The sequence below is a fragment of the Tasmannia lanceolata genome, unplaced genomic scaffold, assembly GCF_043159265.1.
Source record: "Tasmannia lanceolata isolate RefF3 unplaced genomic scaffold, GAP_Taslan_0.1 ptg000005l, whole genome shotgun sequence".
NCBI classification, from domain to species: Eukaryota; Viridiplantae; Streptophyta; class Magnoliopsida; order Canellales; family Winteraceae; genus Tasmannia; species Tasmannia lanceolata.
The window spans coordinates 22696876-22716657 of NW_027518682.1; the positions used below are offsets into that span (position 1 = coordinate 22696876).

A 19782-nucleotide genomic window follows, 5' to 3' on the forward strand; every position below is an offset into this window, starting at 1 on the left:
TCTTTTTTTTTTCTTTTTTGTTTTGGATGACGTAGGGTATCCCCACCCCATTTTAGGGCGGGACCAACTATTTTGTCCACATTTGGATGTTGCCAAACATGGCCAGAAAATAGAAGCCAAGTGATTTTAGTGTGATATTGAAGATAAAATGACCAGAAAATCACACTCGCCTAGTGATGTAAACTATTCCAGGATTAAGGGGAAAATGAGCAATAGACCAAATTCAAGAGAAAATATCAGAATGATATGAACACCCACTTTGTTTTTGACGAAAAGAGTCCATTTCAATCCACATCTGTTAAGAATTTTCCCAAATAAATGTCATTTTCATAAAAAAGACAGACAAATGGGGGCGGTAAAATCATTCCCAATAAATAAATAGCCCTGAATAGTTGGAAGAGCTAAAAAGACATACTGTGGAAACATCATCTCTCCCACGCCGTTTGGTAAGCTAATATTCCATGGAAAACAAATTCATGGTTGCCAAACATGGCCTAAAAATTAATCCTGACTACCCAAACTGAGATTAAGATGTGTGCGGGGATTTGCTAGGGACCGTCCATTGCACAAGGCATTTCACGGCTGACGTGTTGCATGTGAGAAAAGCCACACAGGCTCAGATCTTGTCTTATTCATTGAATTCATCTGAGGTGGCTTTTCTCACATGCAACAGCCCAGCTGCAAAATGCCTTCTGCGATGGTCCATAGCAAAACCCGTGCAATAAAATTGAGAAAACCAATTACTAACACACTATTAACTTACAAACTATCTTCCCACCTCCGAATAATTAAATATTAGAGGGCCTACTATTATGTAAGCTATCTGTGTCATAGATATAGTTGAATGAGCTCGTCACTTACCACAGATGGCGTAAGAACACCGAGATCAGTAAATAGAAGTGTGAGATACTGTGGAGGCGTGTAGTCCCTTGCAGATTTTTCAACCTCCACTCCAGAAGGAATTGGGACCCCAAAGTCAATTGGCAGTAGAGCAGGGGGTAGGTCTTTCTGGTTCAACGGATACTGCCGTGCAAACTGTAAACATCACACCGAAATAAGCCATCAATAAATGGAACTTCAATCTGTTGAAATCCACTTTATTCAGATCGGGCAGAGCACAATTCATGATTCAACAAGAAAAGGGGTGCAACTCAGGTCGATCTTTGGGAATTCATGTTGAGTTTTTACCCGGTTTCGAGTTGATTCCAATTCATTTTTTAGCAAAAACTCAACCCAACCCAAATTGCACCCCTCACAAGAACTCTATTTTATTTTTATTTTTTTGAAAGATAAAAAGGCACTGAAAACCAATTAAAGAGCCTCGAACCAAATTGCACCCCTCACAAGAACTCTATTGGCCCGTATGTAATAGTAATTTTATTCACTGCACCTTGTAACTTTCTGCGGCTACATAAACGGGTTTATTCATGCTGTGGGCCACCAATGCAGTTTGATATGTTCCCATCTTGTTGATTATGCCTCCGCTTTCGACTATCCCATCCGCCCCAACAAATACCATGTCGACCTCATCCATGGTATATGCCACCGCAGAGTCTATCAGAAGCTTTACAGGAACGCCAAGTGAAGTGAGTTCCTTGGATAACCGCAACCCTGTCCGGTCAGGCCTTCCCTCTGCAGTTTCCACAATGCAAATGAAAGAGAGCCATGTCATAACGTAGAAGCACAGAAATATGCCAAGGTCAGACTCGGCGAATTTAGAGAAACCACGAAAAAATAAACACAAATATGTGATAAATATTGAAAGCTGTATTACTATGTGAGTTCTTAAAAGCAAAAATTATGAAAATGTACCTAGATGAATAAAAATCCAGTATAACTGAGTATAAATAGAACATAGTAATATCTATTTTTGAAAATTGACAAATATATTCATACCAGCAAAATTACAATGGGGACCAGTAGTCCCACCAGATTTACATAGTGTGAATTGCCCAGAAGCATTCTCCTTGGCCCAAAAGAAAAACCTATTACCCCTTACATTATCCAATAGCCTCAATTGAATCGAATCCAGCAAAAAGTGTCATATTTGTGGGGCCCACCAAGTCAAGATCATGACCTGCCACGTCACACCGATTTCTCCACCAAAATCCCCACGCCTTTGACATGACGCTTTGACAGTCGTTTTCTTTCTTTCCACGCCCATCCCTCTAATTTGCCCCCTAAACCCTTGCAAAGATCGCTTAACACAATCCTTTTAACTCCCGCATGCCTCATCCCAATGATTAGATTAAACAGAATCAAAATATAGGTTAAGCCTTTTATTTTCCTAATTGCAATGCCAATGTATCCACTGCGCACAACACGTCCAATTTCATAAAATCAAAGCTAGCACATTACATAGAAAGTGAGAATGACAAGAAATACCCGTGCAAAAAACTCGGAAGAGTTTCCTGTTTGATGCTGCCGTCTTCAGTACTTCCAATACAACTCTCGAGTAACCATGGGCCAAAATGGTACATCCGTCAAATATGAAATCCTGACTAAGCATGGCAATGGTCCTGCGTGCCTGAAAATAGAGGTTCTGTGGGCATACTAGTTTCTGAAGCGCATACTTGCAAACATGAGGAACAATACATGTTTTCCGAAAGCAAGCCAAAATTAACTTACATACCTTGAGAGATATTTCCCCAAACTTCTCTCCACGTTCAATTAAACGAGACTTTGCAGCATTGAAGTCCTCATACTCTAATGCTGAGGTTCTAGTTACATACCGTGTGAACAAGTCACACCCAGCTGTCAAAGAGATTGAGGTTGCGTCCCATGACTGAAATGCAAAAATGGGTAGAATTAACTCAAAGATACATATTGGTATACTTGAATCTTGAAGCCAGTGTTTGACAATAAAACATTGCCATCGGATTTTAAAATCATATATTTATCCTATTGAAGAATCACTGGCCATAAGCATTTAAATAATCTAATCTTCAAGAGTATGAAAACATCATAGACACAGGATGGAATTCCTGAGTGCGAAGGGAGTTCTATTGATTCATTCAAATTGTGCAAGTATGAGTACAAAGCAACTTACATACTGCTGAGACCTAAATTACAATATAACCCTTAGTAAAGGGAAGTGCATGGTACAACCAATTCTAACTCTACTCCACAAGCTGACATGTTCCTTGGAGCATAGCTAGCTTTTTCACAAATGGTTGTGGTGATCTGTTGCAAAGCCTCTAGTAAAATATATCAACCACATGATTGAAACTAGAAACAAAGAAAGGAATTTTTTGAACCTTCTCCCTTACCAAATAATAGTCTATATGTTCTTTATTCCAGCATGAAACATGGGATTTATTGAGAATTTGATGGCGCTCTGATTGTCACAGTGAAGCATATGAAGTGTGATCCCGAATGAAGCTCTTGAAGTAGATGACTGAACCAAGTAAATTCAGGGAAACCGCACCTATACTCCACTTCGGTGCTAGAACAAACAACTGTTCTCCATTTCTTGCTAATCTTAAACGACCATATACCTTTATAATTCCACTTCCGTGCTAGACCAAACTACTGTTCTCTGTTTATTGCTACTCCAAGACACCATATAGTTATTAACCATCACATTACCCAATCACATATCTTCTAGAATTGGGATCTCCTACACAGTCGACATAAATAAACCTCTTGACATTGTAAGCCTTACAAAACAGTTCATAATGAAGTGTACCTCTCAGTTACTGCATTAAGATTTTTTTTTTCACTGAATGGTACTGCATTAAGATATTCCTCCCTTGGATCATGGAAAAATTAACCTGCCTGATTTAACTGCATCCAAGATGCCATGCCTGACCTAGTAAATGTTAAGTACTAGTGCGCTCGCACAATACTTCTACATGCAAGGGATAGGAAATACCTATCCACCATCCTGGTGGTCTTCTATTTTTTTTTCCTGGATTGAAACATTCCAATGCTTCTCTACAGAAAAGACACTACAAAATTCAAAAAAAAATTGCACGACGAGTGTGAAAATGAGGGCTTTTTCTATGTATTTTAACCCTCACATTTGTTTGAAAGGGCTAAAAGTCATCAAATGCCCCTCAAATGGCTAAAAGAGGCAAAAATGGAAAATCCAAAAATAGAAGCAAAAAATCGCAAAACTGGAAACAGGCCCAAGCGGACCAGAACAGATCGAGGCATGGGGAAGTTCCGCCTGGAACGTTTTGTTTCAGCTTTTGTTCTTTTTCTGCCCTAGAACAGAAAATTCTGAGCATTCCGAACAGAACTAAATGGAATTGATAACTAAATTGTCCATTGTGCTATCAGCCATTTGCTTTAGCTTTAACACTGGATCGCAACCAACGAGATTTTTCTCTATAGGTCTAGAAGTAATCTCCCATGTATCAGACATCTCTCTTGATTCGTAGTCCATCCCGTACCAAGTGTCTAATAGAGCATTTTGTCTGTCTTTTTCCATAAATCATCATGTCACTTCTCTTTTGTCTATCAAAGAACCGCATAAGCATCAACTTAAGAGTGTTGGCAGCATTGGGTTCAAGTGGAGGAATCACTTACGGTTCGGTTCACCCATCGATTGAAGACAAGGGGTTTAGATAGTGACAACTAGTGTCTCATACAACTAGAGTTGAAGACAAGGGGTTTAGAATCTTACCTGCCTACAGAGAGAAACAATGATATCCCATGTGATAATCACTCTGCCAATAAATATGCACGTGATAGCCTTTGAAGACTTTCCCTGGGTAGTAGCAGGTACATGTATATAACAAATGCATCACCATGATCTAAGAGAGGAATCATCTGGAGCAACACCAGTGAGCTTCTGAAGTGGAGATTGGAGATCAAGAACAAGAAAAGGAAGCTAGTTGATGACATGAACAACATGAAACACATCAGTCCACAGACGTTTCGACGCATCTAGTGAAACATCATGGGCAAAGAAGCTTATGCTATATGTTTGTGCTTCGGGTCTACAATTCCATTTTGACTGGGTGTACGAGGACAAGAAAATTGTTGCTTGAAGCCATGAGCTGGGCAAAAATCCCAAAAGGCTTGGGAGATGTACTCTGCCTCCACCGTCGATTTTAAAATATTTAATACCAGTCATATAGAATTGATGCCTAAAGGTAAAAAAAAGGTACATAAAAAAAAACTTCTGATTTATTTTTAAGAAAGCAAACCCAAGTATATAGAGTACAGTCATCAATAAAAATAAAATAAAAACAAGATATAGATAGAGAAGAAACGGGCAAAAGACCCTAATGGCTGTTATCGAAAAGGTGCAAGGACATTGAGGGACAACTACAGACGTAATGGAACCACCGGTGTGGAGAGACACTAAACAGGAGACCTCTTTTAAAAAAGGAATCCATATAGGGCTGCTTCGCCAGTGAACAGGGTTTGGATGATTCTCGACCCGCCTAGAGTATGTCCCTTTGGCTAGACCGCAATCATCAACGGCATATTGACGGTGGATCACCTTCGAAGCAGGAAAGTCGTTATCATGGATCACTGCGCCTAATGCATAGATGCGGGGGAATCAGTGGGACACATTTTTAGTCATAGCAGGTTTGCTAAAGAGATTTGAAGCTGCACTCTTTCCTGGAACTTCATTTCTTAGCCTCAGAGAGGTTGCATATTGTGGAGACTAGCTTGCCTGGCTAACATTTGGGCGATATGGAAAGAAAGGAGCTCATCGCATCTATATTAAGGCTCAAGCTTTGACTATATCTTGGGTGGGTGTGATTCCCTACTTTTGGGTGTCTCTTCCTAATTCCTATGCCTTGTGACATTTGCAACAGCCAGGAAGTCCGCCCATCTACTCTTGAGTGGAACACCCCTGAACTAGGAAAGTTCCAACTCGACTTCGGCGAATCAAACTTAGGCAACTCAGGCCCAGTGGGAGTTTTTTTTTTTTTTTGTTGTGTGGGTGCGTGGGTGGGGTTTTTTTTTTTTTTTTTACATCAGTGCCACAAACTGGACCTTCTCAAACCCAATAGGCAAGGACTCAAAGGAAGCAGAGGTGCAGGCTATATTTTACGGAATCCGACTAGGTGATTTTAGAGTCTACCAAGATATAATAGTAGAGGAAGATTATCTGAGTCTAATCAGATGGATGTACAACAAAATGTACCCTTGGAGAGTCTCTGATGCAATTGAAGAAGTTTCGGAAAAAACAGAGAGCCATAGGGTGTGTTTCCAGCATGTATGGAGATCAGCCACTAGTGATGCCAATCGATTAGCCCGATCCGTAGTGGCTAGGCCGCAGTTGGAATTATTTGGTTTTCTCTCCCCTAGGACTGTTTAGTTTTTTATGCTTAGCTCCTGTTGGGAGAATTGTCACTTCTTGCTTTATCTCTTAGTAGATGTTGGTCCTCGATCACCTCGGTCACAGGTTTTGTATTTTCCCCTCTTTTGAATTCAAAAAAAAAAACATTACTTTCCTACTGATCAAGTAATCTTTCAGAGTAACTACAAATGTCCTCAGCATTTGGTTAAGAGCACCCCTTTGGTGAGAGGAGGTCATAGACTCTAGTCCCACATTATCAACTTTTAGTTTGCCTGAACCATGTTACAAAAAAAAGGAAAGAAAAGCACTTCCACAGTAAATAAAGAGAGAAAAAACAAAGACAAAAACATGGTTCAGGCAAACTAAAAGTTGATAACGTGGGACTAGAGTCTATGACCTCCTCTCACCAAAGGGGTGCTCTTAACCAAATGCTGAGGACATTTGTAGTTACTCTGAAAGATTACTTGATCAGTAGGAAAGTAATGTTTTTTTTTTTAATTCAAAAGAGGGGAAAATACAAAACCTGTGACCGAGGTGATCGAGGACCAATATCTTGATATCAATGTTATATGGATTCTTCTTAATATGCAAGTACCCATGTTGAAGGCGTAGCATGTGTGACCTCACAACACAATCATTTGTAGTACACAGTGATACTATTATGTGAACATTTGGAGTTGTACCCTAAATTAGAAAACATCCCCACAACGGAGGTTTTAAGAGAAGAGACAAAGACAACCGGTGAAGGATCTCTTCCTCCGGCGAAGGCTGTCATTCTGCAGAGGACGAATCTGTGGATAAATCTATGAAGGCTAAGGGACTAGGGGGCCGCGGTGATCTTCTTCGACGGCGTCTGATGGGTGGCAGGTAAGCGCTTCGGAGAGATTCGGAGTTGGGTGGTAGCGGACTGGGAGGTCTCCCCAGGATAGCCGAAGTTGCTTGGTCTCCCCACCTATTGCTCGCCATTACCGTCTCGAACTCTTCCCTCTCCGAGCCTGTTATTGAAGTTTCCGTCGTAGAGGTTTCTACGGTGTACACATCAGGTTCATCGTATTCCTCTTCTGATTCTTCCGATCCTTCGTCTTCTGTATTTTCCGATTCGGAGTCATTATCCATTTCCGTGTCTTCCTGGGTATTGGAATCGGAATCGGGTGGAGTAATTCGGTCTTCTGGTCTGCACATGTTTCTGAAAGGCGGAGTTGTAGTGCGGACTGTTCAGCGCGGTGAGGATTGCCGCTTATATTAATGGAGGAATTTGTCAAGAATATGAACTCAAATGGGCCAGCGAGGAATCTGGGGCGGCAAACCCCCGTCCCTGGAAAAACAACCGGTATCCCTTGGCAAAAGAGTTCCTATCAGGGAGGAAAATCCATCAGGAGGTTTGGAAAGTTAAACTTAGTAAAAGAGATGAGAGATTAGTCCGGGTGGCACAAAGAAGGAAAGAAAACAATTTAGGGGACTGGAGATGTTCTAAGTGCAAGTTTATCAACTTTAGAAGACGGGTGGAATGTTACCGGTGCCGGAAAGTTTGGTCGGGTTTTGACAGCGATTTACCCGCTTCCTTTGCAAAGGCCGCCCCAGTTCTTTTCTTTAAGGAAAAAATGTCAGAATCCACGACTAAGGTAGTGGCTAGTGTGAAGGAGTCCAAGTTCAGAGGGGCGCTCTCCACCGCAGAGAATAATGAGAAGGGTTTTGTTAACTGTGATGATGAGCCAGATGATTACAACGCTTTATGTCCAGAAGAAATTTGGGCGGAATCAATCACTTTAGATTCCCAGTTCAGTGTTGGGAACACTCTCTGGGGAAAGATTAAAGGAGGAATTTCTCTCGAAGCAACGGAGATTCAAAGATGGATGGAAAGGACTTCAGGTACCACAGGAAGTTTGCAGGTTTCCAAGGTGGCTCATCGGGAGTTTGCGATTACCTCCTCTCTCATCCTATTACTGGACTCGTATAAGGATGAATGGGCAAAAGCTGAAGATAGTCCTTTCGAAAGGATTTCTGGGTGGAAGGATAGATTTCCAGGGAAGTTTTTATCTTCGTGGTGGTAGATTACAGGTCTGCCCCCTCACGCTTGGTCGGTGGTTAATTTCAGAAAAGTGGGATGCAGGATCGGGAGAGTGCTAGCTACAGATGGGTCGTGTGAAAAGGGTAATGGGTATGTGAAAGCTTTGATATTATTAATGGTATCTCAGTCAGCTCCCGATGTCATCAAAATTCCGGTGTGTATAGACGAAACTGTATTTTGGGTGACAATAGAACGTTGTTATACTCGTCCTTTGCGAAATGACGTTCGGGAATCGGAGGAAGTGGCCGAAATGTTTGTTCAATCGTCGTCTGCTTCGTTAGAAAAGAATGGCGGAGTCTCGTCGGAGAAGAGGAGTGCGCAGTCTAGCAAACCAGGCGGAGAAAATCTTCCTTGCGCCTTTTCTTCTTCTAGTAAGCAATGTGACGTGTCCTCTGTACTTAAAGGTAGCTTCAGCTATAAAGGGATAGTATTCGGCGATTTGATAGCTGAGAAGATGGCCATGCAGAGGGATAGCGTGGAGGGAGATCTCTCGCCTACAGTACGGCGAGTGTCAGAGGTAGATTTCTCGAAAGAGGCGGAGTCGCTTATCCCCTTGATTCGTATTGTAGATCCTCAGCCGTTGGATGAGCAAGATGTGCTGCCGGATCCTCTGCCACCGGATTTGATGGGCCCATCCTCACAGATTTTTTCTTCTCCTGTCTCGGCGATCTGTGGATCAAGCCGTTCAATCATTCCGATTGAATCCTCTCCGTTGGGAAGAATTGTGGTATCTAGATCGTCGGACCTTGTTAACCTATGTTGTTTGGAGGCCCCAAGCCCACGTGACCTGATGGACTTTATGGATAGTTCGGTCCATGGGCTCTCTTTAGACTATTCGAGCGGGTTTGCAAGCACGGTAGATTCCCAATCGCACTTGAAAGTTCCTTCAATCTATTCACCCTCGCTTCTAGTAAATTGGTCTGTGCAAGCCAAGGGACTAACGCCCTTTCCATCACTAGTATGGGGACACGAGGGGAAGGAAGGAACATGGGCGAATCTAATTTTATCTCCAATCTATTGGACGAGTTTGCAGAAGCCTCTGGGGGAGCAAGCAACTTCGATGCGGGCGTTCAGGTTGATGTGTTAGTGACAAAGGGGAGGCAAGGTCAGCTAATGTTGCAAAGTGAGGAGGAGAACGAGGTGTTTCCTTCTTCAAATTCTCTTTCCAAGTGGAGCGTTCAGACGGAGTGTTGGGTGGGTAGCGGTGGGGAGGATCAAAGTGACCACGAAGACTCTTTTTGGTCAGAAGACAGGAGTAATAACTTGGCAGTGGTTATTCCTCAAGAGGTCGATCCAAAACCCATTTCCTCGGTTGATCCTAAAACTCAGATACTGGAGGTGTTTGTTAACCACATTATTTCTACAAGCAGGGCCTTGGGCCTATCTTACTCTGGATCCGAGGATCAGTTAATTGATTTGTTCAGGGTTGTAGAGAGAAGAGAGTTAGATCAGCGTATGTTATCTGACCCATCCAGCATAGAGGGGATCAAGAAGTTGTTGCGGGAACTAGCTAAACTCAAATCTGATGTTAACTATGAAGGGCCGCATGGTAGTAAACCTAAATCTTCAAATAGGAGAAACAGTAGAAGAGGAGGTCAAAGGGGTCTGGTACCTATTCAAACGGTGTGTCCATGAAGATAATTTCTTGGAATGTGAATGGGTTGGGGTCTTTGGAAAAAAAGGCCCAAGTAAAAGCAGTTGTAAAAGAAAATAAACCTGTGGTAGTCTGTATTCAAGAAACAAAGTTGGGGGGGGTGAATAGATCTCTAATTCAGAGCTTAGGCGCGAACGCGAACTGGGAATTCGTGGCCTTGGACGCCATTGGGGCTGCAGGGGGCGTTCTTGTGATGTGGGATCAATCACGGTAGGAAGTTCAAGACTCTTGGTTAGGCGAGTATTCAGTTTCAATAGTATTAAGGCAAGTCGGGGAACCTATTTTGGTAACTTTCACAGGCATTTACGGCCCAACAGTGCGGAATGACAAGGTCAAGTTATGGGAAGAATTAACCGTAGTCAGGACTAAGTGGGGTCATCTGTGGTGTTGGGGGGGGGATTTTAATGAAGTCAGATGGGTGGAAGAAAGGATGGGGTGCAGGAGATCCAATCAACAGATGGGTGACTTCTCAGACTTTATAGCTAGGAATGAACTGATTGATATACCTATGTCGGGGGCCAAATTTACTTGGTCAAGGAATGCCAGGAAGAGTCGGATTGATCGCTTTTTGTTTTGCTCAGAGGGATCCGAGATTGGGCTCTTTGGGTCCGTCACCTTTTAGATTCGACTTGGCTTGGTTGGAAATTCCTAGGATGGTGGAGTTGATGGGGGGATGGTGGGTATCTCACCAGGCAAGTGGGGCGGCGGACGTGGTCATAGGGGAAAAGCTCAGAGCGGTAAAAAAGAAACTCAAAGAATGGAACTCTAATAGACTGGGGGAACGAACAGGAAGGAAATTGTGGTTATTAGATCGCATTCGTAAGATCTCTGTATCGGATGAGGAGGGGACTGTTGCAGAGGAAGAGTTATTAGAGTTGGGTCGTTATAAGGACGAACACAGAAGTCTTCTATTGCAGGATGAAATATCTTGGAGGCAGAAATCAAGAGCTTTATGGCTAAAGGCGGGGGATAAAAACACCGCTTATTTTCACTGCATAGCTAGTGCGAGGAAATTCTGGATTTCTTCAGGTCTTTATATTCCTCGGAAGTCTTGGTGAGACCAGTTTTAGATGAAGTGCATTTTACGGTTCTAGACGATCACAGCAGGTGTGCTCTGGAAAGGCCCTTCTCTGATGAAGAGATAGAGTCTGGCGTTTTTTCGATGGCTCGCGATAAAGCGCCTGGGCTGGATGGTTTTTGTCTGGCTTTCTTCCAATCTGGGAATATGTTAAAGGGGACATCTTTACATTTTTCAAGGACTTCTTCGAAGGAATGGAGCTGGATAGAGGTACTGGAGCGTCATTCATAGCTTTATTGCCAAAAACTAAAGGAGCAGTGAAGGTCTCGGATTTTCGTCCTATTAGTCTAGTTGGTTGCCTTTATAAAGTTTTGTCAAAAATTTTGGCGGACAGGCTTAAAGTGGTCCTTCCTCTCATCATCTCGTTGAATCAGTGTGCTTTTGTAAGTCAGAGGCAGATTCTGGATTGCTCTCTGGTGGCCAATGAAACGGTGGATTGGATGTTTAAGTCGGGTTCAGCGGGTGTCGTGTGCAAACTTGACATGGAAAAAGCGTATGATAGAGTTGAATGGCATTGTTTGGACCATTTCCTTGGGAAAATGGGTTTTGGGAATCGTTGGCGGGGGTGGATAAAAAGTTGCTTATCGTCGGCGTGGTTCTCCATCCTAATTAATGGTCCTCCAAAAGGATTCTTTCGATCGACTCGAGGCTTGAGGCAAGGGGACCCTTTATCTCCTTTCCTGTTCGTTATCGTTGCTGAAGCTTTGAGTCTCTTAATGGAGAAAGGCAAATCCATGGGATTAGTTGAAGGGATTCAATGCGGACCGAACGGCGTTCTTTTGTCTCATTTACAATTCGCAGATGATACCCTTTTATTTAGTTCCCCTCAGATTTCCAAAGTATTGAATCTTAAGGCTGTTTTGAGGTGCTACGAAATCATCACCGGTCAAAGATCGAACTTTTCAAAGTCTAGAATGTATGCTGTGAATGTGGGGGAGGAGGAAGCAAAGACTTTGGCGCATCTAATGAGATGCCTTTTGGATAGGTTCCCTTCTTCTTATCTTGGGCTTCCGTTGGGAGGTGGCAGACCGAAAATAGGGGCGTGGGCACCAATTGTGGAAAGAATCGAAAGGAGACTAGATTCCTGGAAAAGGAATTTGGTATCAATTGGGGGCAGATTGACCTTGATTAAGGCCGTGCTGTCGAATCTTCCTATTTACCAATTATCATTATTCAGGTGCCCTGTTTCTATTGCAAAGAAAATCGAATTGATCCAGCGGAGGTTTTTGTGGGGAGGTTCAAAAGAAAAAAAGAGCTTATCTTTGGTTTCCTGGGAAGATGTTTGCAAGCCGGTACTCGGCGGAGGATTGGGGATTCGTAAGATCAAACAGGTTAATGACGCTCTCCTAGGGAAATGGCTGTGGAGGTTTGGCGAAGAACAGACTCAGTTATGGGCGAAAGTGATTGGTGGTAAATATGGCACAGGCGTGGGAAATTGGAGTTCTCTTAATCGATTCAAAAAACCTGGAGTGACACTGTGGCGGGATTTTATGCGTTTGAGTCCATGTTTCGACCGCGGCATAAGATATAGAGTATACTCGGGGGATAGAATTTCTTTTTGGTCTATGGTATGGTGTTCCGTCATACCTCTAAAAGACTTGTTCCCTGATTTATATGTGGTGGCCAGAGACAAACAAGCTGTAGTCAAAGATTGCTTTGAGTTTCGGGCCAATAAGGTGATATGGAAGCCGTTGTTCCGCAGAAATTTTTTCGACAGGGAATTGTTATCGTTGGTTTCTTTCTTTCAGATATTGGAGGACAACTACATTAGTCCATCTGGGACGGATAAAAGGATCTGGGTGTGGGACACATCGGGTTATTTTTCGGTAAAATCTTTCCACAAAGGCCTGTATCCGAGTGCGGCAAATCGGTCTGTGGCAAAAGTGTGGAAGATGAAGGTTCCTCCTAGTATATGTTTTTTCGGGTGGAAGGTGATTCAAGGACGTATTCAAACGGTAGACTTTTTGAGGGCTAGGCATATGATCATAGTCAATCATTGTGCTATGTATCTCGAAGCAGAAGAATCGGCGGAGCATTTATTTATCCTTTGCAAAGTCGCTCGAGTGGTATGGGGACGGGTTCTGGAGAGATTCGGCATCGCGTGGGTTTTTCCTTCCCAAGTTAAGGATCTATTTGAGGGGTGGGCGTTTACTCCATGTAGGTCAAAAGGTAAAGTGTTGTGGTCGATTTCATTACTGGCTACGCTGTGGGTTTTATGGTCGGAAAGAAACAATCGGATCTTCGAGGGGCGTTCATCTTCTTCCTCTTGCCTATATATCAAAGTAGTTGTCTTATCGATTTCTTGGGCAAGGTCTTTGCCCTTGTTCAAATTTGTTTCGGCTTTCGACTTGTGGGCGGGATGGACAGTGGTCTGCAACAGTCAAATACCCACCCATAGAATCGCTCAGCAATGGGTCAATCCTCCAGTAGGCTTTTCTAAGCTGAATTTTGACGGATCAAGCTTGGGTAACCCTGGTCCAGCTGGGATCGGGGGCGTCTTAAGGAATTCAGAGGGGGATGTTGTGCAGGCTTTTTCCGGGCCGATAGGAGTCGCTGATTCTACTGAAGCTGAAGTCAGAGCCGCTTATCAAGGAATCCTAATGTTAGGAAGAGAGAGGGTAGCAAACACTATCGTGGAAGGAGACTCTGTAAATGTCATTCGGTGGCTTAAGGGTTCGGTAAATCCTCCTTGGAGATTTCTTCATTTATTCGATGAAATAAAGGATATTTCGGTCGGATGTTCGGTGGATTTCCTTCATATTAGGAGATCTGCCAATGCAATCGCTGATAGTTTGGCTAAAGCGGGTGTGATAAAGCAGTCTCTGGAGCTTTATGACTTTCTCCCCCCTTAATTTCTTATTGTATTGTTTTCTGTTTTCTTTTTTCTTATCCTGTGTGTAGTTCTGGCCTAGTGGGGGGGCGGGAGGTTTCTTTTCGGTCCTTCCCCTTTTATTTATATATCAGTTACCATTCAAAAAAAAAAAAAAATGCAAGTACCCATGTTGGGCAGGTGTCAGATTCCAATACTTTCGAATTATTTATGACACTTATGTGTAACTTTAATCCTTTCTCTGAATACTGCTATCACAAATTTAAAGTTGCCACAGGTTTTGGGTTTTTATCCATCCTCATAGTAATTTTTTTTTTAAATATAGAATTAAACATTATATTTACTTAACCTATCAAAATTCTCAATCTATTATTCGTTATAACCATAAACATAGTGTCACATCCATGGGTTATTTTTTTTGGGTTTGTTGAATTCGACAGTCGGCGCCCATGTAGGATTCTGTCGTTCATACTCGTACCCATGCAGCATAAGCTTCATATGTAATCTAAAAATATTCTAATGTTATGAGAATGCACAACTGAATACCTAAACATTTAAAACAAAAAATAGATCCAACACATATCTTAAGAAAAAGCACATGAATCTCAGAGCTTAATAGGAACATAGTTACTTCCAAAATTGAGAAGAAACTAAGGTTTCAAATTTCGGTTTCGGTAAGCACGGAAACATATACAAATGATGGAAGTAATAGATGAAACTTCAGAAAATGCTAGAATAAGCACGAATTTACACTCGGAAACAATCACATAAGCAGGACAACTATCCATAGTGGTTTAAAAACATCGAAACCAAGAGACATGCACTGTCGCACATGTCTAATAATGTAGCACATACCAAATTTCACATGTAATTCATATAAATATTTATACATAGTACATGCACTGCATTTTGCATGCAATTCATATAAATATTATTTTTTGAAAATATAATTATGTAATATATACTAATATGGTATACCCCTATTACATTTAAGATTTTGTTTTATGCATTGCGGTCATTTCGGTCTCGGTCTCGGTTTTTGAGAAATGGAAATGGAAATATTTCAGTCGTTTCATGTCATTTCGGTGGAAATGTAAAACCATGGAAGAAACTACAATCATTAGCCTGATGTGCATCCACAGAGTTGGAAATATCTCTAATAGAAAAGATTTGTCTCTACTATATACATTAGCCTTGAAAAGCACTAAATTCGTCTGCCACAAATTGAGGCAGAAACCAGCATTCAATGAGATTGCAATACATACTGTGTGGAAGCTCCAATTCACCTGGAAATTGCAACAGAGCAACAACATTCCCCACAATAAAACACCTGAATTCTAAAAAAAATCAAGAAACATTCAACTAAGATAGCACATCAAGCAAAACACAATTTCAGCTGTCCATTAACATAGTCGCTAAAGCAATCAAAGAAATAGAAAAAAGAGGGCAGTGTTGGGAAAGTGTTTTGTTTTCCCTTTTTAGTTTCTTATTTTGGTGGTGGGACACCAAAATAACAAGGAACAATATTAGTTTTTTGGGGGGAAAACCTAGATAGAAAGTATTCCCTTGCACCTACAACTAATAAGAGAGAGGGCTTTTCTCCCTTGTGGTGCGTACAGCTGGGGTTTTGGGTGTGAGAAAGAGAAAAAATAGAAGGGAGAGAGAAGAGTGATTCTCCTCGGGTTTTTCTCTTGGGGTCTTTTCTCGGGTTCTCTTGTGTATGGTCTTGATTGAGAAGCAAAGGAATGGTTGTGGTTTGTGGGTTTCGGGTTAGTCCATAGTAATCCTTATAATTTTGCTTTCTCATAGTGGAAGATCGTGTTATCGCACTTGGACGTACGAATCTTCTTGGATGAACCACGTAAACTCTCGGTGCTCATTAGACCTGGCAAACGGGTAACCCGCGCGGGTACGACCCGTGCAGGTACAGACCCAGCGGGTACGGGTAAAAAATACCCTCGATTCTTCGGGTAGCCATTTCATATACCCAGACCCCACCCGGGCGGGTACGGGTAAACCCGCGGGTAACCCGGCAAATTTTGGAATACTGGACAATCTGAAAATTGCCCCATTTACAGAATAAGATCACATGTCCTTGAACAAATAATTATACTCAAAGATCTCCTCAGCACACCCAACGTCAAAACGAAAACAAGAAAAACAAACCAACAACAAATTAAGCACACGGACACAAGGCACATCGTTTTTCTTTTTATCTCAAAAACCCTTTCTTTAATTTATAAACTCTACAACAGAGAATATTTCTACAAAACCCACGAAGTAGGGAGTGCGATTTATCAGCTCCATTTTAAAAAAACAAGAGATTAGAAAATAATCTCTTAAAACCCTAACATTTCATCAAACAAGAGATTAGAAAATAATCATAGCCCCTAAGGCCCTAACCCTAATAAGAGAGAGAGAGAGAGAGAGAGAGAGAGAGAGCCAGAGTAAATTACTAAAAACTAGGGTTCCCTAAAATCTTAAAGCTAAATACTGTAAAAAAACTAGGGTTTTCCACAATCTATTGTATGTAGAGAGAGGGAGAGTTGGAAATACCCTTTCCACAATCTTTCGTTGCTGCAAAAACAAGGGTTTGTGAGATGCAAAAACCCTACACACTGAGGGAGAATATAAAAGTCTGATGCTTTTCATTTTTTGGGAGAATATATATCGTGGGCATTTTGGTCTCTAAAAGCCCTTTGGCTTAAAAGTTAAAACCTCTAAAAATCTGATGTTTTTCATTTTTTGTTTTTTGACTTTTTTTATGCTACAGGCACCCGCGGATTTACCCGGCCCGGTCCAGTTTTGATGGGCCGGGTGGACCCGCGGGTCACTAGTTAGAGATCCACACCCGCAAATTTGGGGGCGGGCCATGTGGACCCGCGGGTGCGGGTCACTTTTTGCCAGGTCTAGTGCTCATCTTGTGTTTTGTGTTTATCCTTTTACTTTTCTATTTACTTGTGGATGAGATCGGATTTGCCCGGCAGATTTTCTCAAGAGGCAGAAAACAACGATTTTGAAGTTTATGCAATTAGAATTTGATTTTCCATGATATAACAACCAAAGAAGAATAGGATTGGTCCCACGACGGCGTACATAAACATAACAATTGAGAAAATTCTCCACGATAAGTAAAGAGAAAAATTAAAACAGAAGTGGAGAGCAGCATTCTACACAAGCGCTCAAAAGCAAGAACATCTTCTTCAATTAATGACCCAAGAAGAAACCAAAATCCAAAGAGAACACAGCATTATCTATCAAGAATTTAAAAAAAAAAAAAACAAAGATTACAGAACTCCATTACAATTTCTCGAAGAACTCATATCAGAACAACAAGAATATCCACGAACGAAGCCAAAACTAAAGCTAAAAACAGTATTTCACTATCCCCATGCACAAAAACCCTAGGAAAAGCGATTATTATAAATTATTGAAAAACAGAATCTGGAAAACCTACCTTAAGCGTATCGGAGGCTTTCTTGAGATCGATTTCGAGCTCCATCATGGTTGTGGCCTCGCTCGATCGGATAACAGATGCCAAAGCCATGATCGCAGCAACAGCTTCAGCTAGATCGGGCTTCTTCCTCCAGTAATTGAACTCATCGATGACGCTGAAGGACTTGCCGCCGGAACTTGCACTTCTCTCGGGAAGATATTCTGCCGGATCCCGGCCGACTGCGGCCTGAGCTTGCGCTAGCCAATCACTGGTGATGACGCCGTAGTGCTCGGCTCGGGTCTGGTAGTAGGCAGAGATGTTAGGATTAGGGTTAGGGTTTTGAAGGGTTTCCGCCATTTCCGAAGGAGAAGTCAAGGTCGGTTTTCTTTTGTCATATTGAAGAGGTGGTTGTTGTTGCCGTTTATCAAGGATGAAAGAAGCGGAACTGGTCCACATTTATACGAGTCCGAATCTACTGAATTTTTTCCGGTTCGATTCCGGCAGAAAAAACAGTGTTGACGGGACTCTTTTTTGGGAAAGCAGACGAGAAAGAGGGTTTTGGTACGTTTCTAGGCTTCTCTTGAACTTCTCCTAGGCTGACCTTATTGCTCTGTTTGGTTGTATGTAGATGGCTGGGAGAATATTTTCTATTTGGGCATTGGGAACAAACATTAGGCGAAATTATCAACAGGACCTTGCTTTTCAAAAATTATCAACGAGGGACGAAAGAGGTCTCGTCAGTAAAAGCTAGACGAAAATGCCCTTTGGCATTTACAAGACGTTTTGAACTTGTTTTTTCCTTCTTCCCACTTCTATTACTTTTCCATTATCACCTTTTTGATTTTTTACCGTACTAGTCATCTTCCTCGTTGTTCATCCACCATTGTTGCTGGCAAATCTTAAAAACTTGAATATTGAGTTCTAACCATCTATTTCTCTGTATCTAGGTTTTTGTTTGTCTTTTTTCTTCTTCTTTTTCATTCCTCTGTTTCTGATTTATCTTGTTTAGGGTTTAAGCGGTTTGTATTTTACGGTGTGTTCTGGAGATAATGCATGGATGGCTTCACTCACTTTTTTGGAAGACAAGTGGTTGTGTATAAGAAAATGTTGATGTAATACATGAATGGATGGCTACACATTTTTTGATTTACTTAATTATTATTTTTTTGTAATACACAAATTGGGATGTAATACATGAAGCACATTTAATGAAAACAACATCCATTTCTTTTGTTATTTCTATCATGAGCAAAATTGTAATACCATTAGAAGAGTTGCTACAAGCATGGGGTTTTGTAGCATAAGGGCTTTATCAACTCTTTGGAAGGGGTTAGTAACTCTCAAAAGTAAGGTTACCAATTTTCGAATGGGCTTATCAAGTGCTTGAAAATTGGCCGAGAGTACTGGAGTTTTGGAAGGGGGTTTTCAAGTCTCTAGGATTGGGGTTATCTAGTATAAAAAATTGGGTTACCAATTTCCGAATGGAGTGATCAAGTCTCTAAAAATTGGCCAAGGGTACTGGAGTTTTGGAAGGGGGTTTTCAAGTTTCTGGGAATGGGGTTATCTAGTATAAAAAATGGGGTTACCAATTTTCGAATGGGCTTATTAAGTCCTTGAAAATTGGCTGAGGGTACTGGAGTTTTGGAAGGGGGTTTTCAAGTCTCTGGGATTGGAGTTATCAAGTATCAAAATGGGGTTACCAATTTCCGAATGAGCTTATCAAGTCCTTGAAAATTGGCCGAGGGTACTAAGTTTTGGAAGGGGGTTTTCAAGTATTTGGGATTGGGGTTATCTAATATCAAAATGGGGTTACCAATTTACGAATGAGCTTATCAAGTCCCTTAAAATTGGCCGAGGGTACTGGAGTTTTGGAATGGGGTTTTCAAGTCTCTGGGGTTGGGGTTATCCAGTCAAAATGGGGTTATCAAATTCCAAATGAGCTTATCGAGTCCCTTATGAACACGTTTTTACTTCATGTTTTTTTTTTCACTTGTTCATTTTCACCGTTTTTTTTCTTTCTACCCTACGATTCATCTTCCTCATCCTCCATTGAAAGGGAGAAGTAGAAATGCAAAACCCTAAAACAAATGAAAAACAAAAGCTAGATATAGAGAGATAGATGGGAATGAACTCACGTTTCAAGTTTTCGAGCTTTCCCGCCTCTAATGGTGGCTAAATGATGAAGAAGATGACTAGTAAGGTAAAAAAACAAAGTTGAAAATGAAAAGTAAAAAAAAAAAGAGGGAAAGAAGAGAGAAGAGGGAAAAGTGGAAAGGCAAAATGTGTTGCTTAAGAAATTGGCATTTTCGTCCAGCTTTTAATGACAAGACCTCTTTTGTCCCTCGTTGATAATTTCTGAAAAGCATGGGGTCTTGTAGATAATTCCGCCTAATTTTTGTCCCCCATTGGTATTGTTCCTTTTTTTATTTTAGCAGTTGTGTTTGTCCCAAT

General features: G+C 41.5%; 1 protein-coding gene across 1 annotated transcript; it reads right to left on the reverse strand.

The window, feature by feature from the left end:
• Positions 1–305: 305 nt before the first annotated feature.
• Positions 306–17959, reverse strand: LOC143877996 (uncharacterized). Its single transcript, XM_077380375.1, has 5 exons — positions 17353–17959; positions 2633–2785; positions 2386–2527; positions 1391–1632; positions 306–1035 (listed from the first exon to the last, which is right to left on the reverse strand). Exons 1-5 carry the CDS (start codon positions 17785–17787, stop codon positions 829–831), a joined length of 1179 nt encoding a protein of 392 aa, XP_077236490.1. The 5' UTR covers positions 17788–17959; the 3' UTR covers positions 306–828.
• Between the last annotated feature and the right edge of the window lie 1823 nt (positions 17960–19782).

Coding starts and splice junctions, on each gene's coding strand:
- LOC143877996 (XM_077380375.1), bottom strand. CDS start 17,787: ATGTGGACCAGTTCCGCTTCTTTCATCCTTGATAAACGGCAACAACAA. Junction 2,786..17,352: donor AAGCCTCCGATACGCTTAAG/GTAGGTTTTCCA, acceptor TTTGCATTTCAG/TCATGGGACGCAACCTCAAT. Junction 1,633..2,385: donor CTTCCGAGTTTTTTGCACGG/GTATTTCTTGTC, acceptor TGGAAACTGCAG/AGGGAAGGCCTGACCGGACA.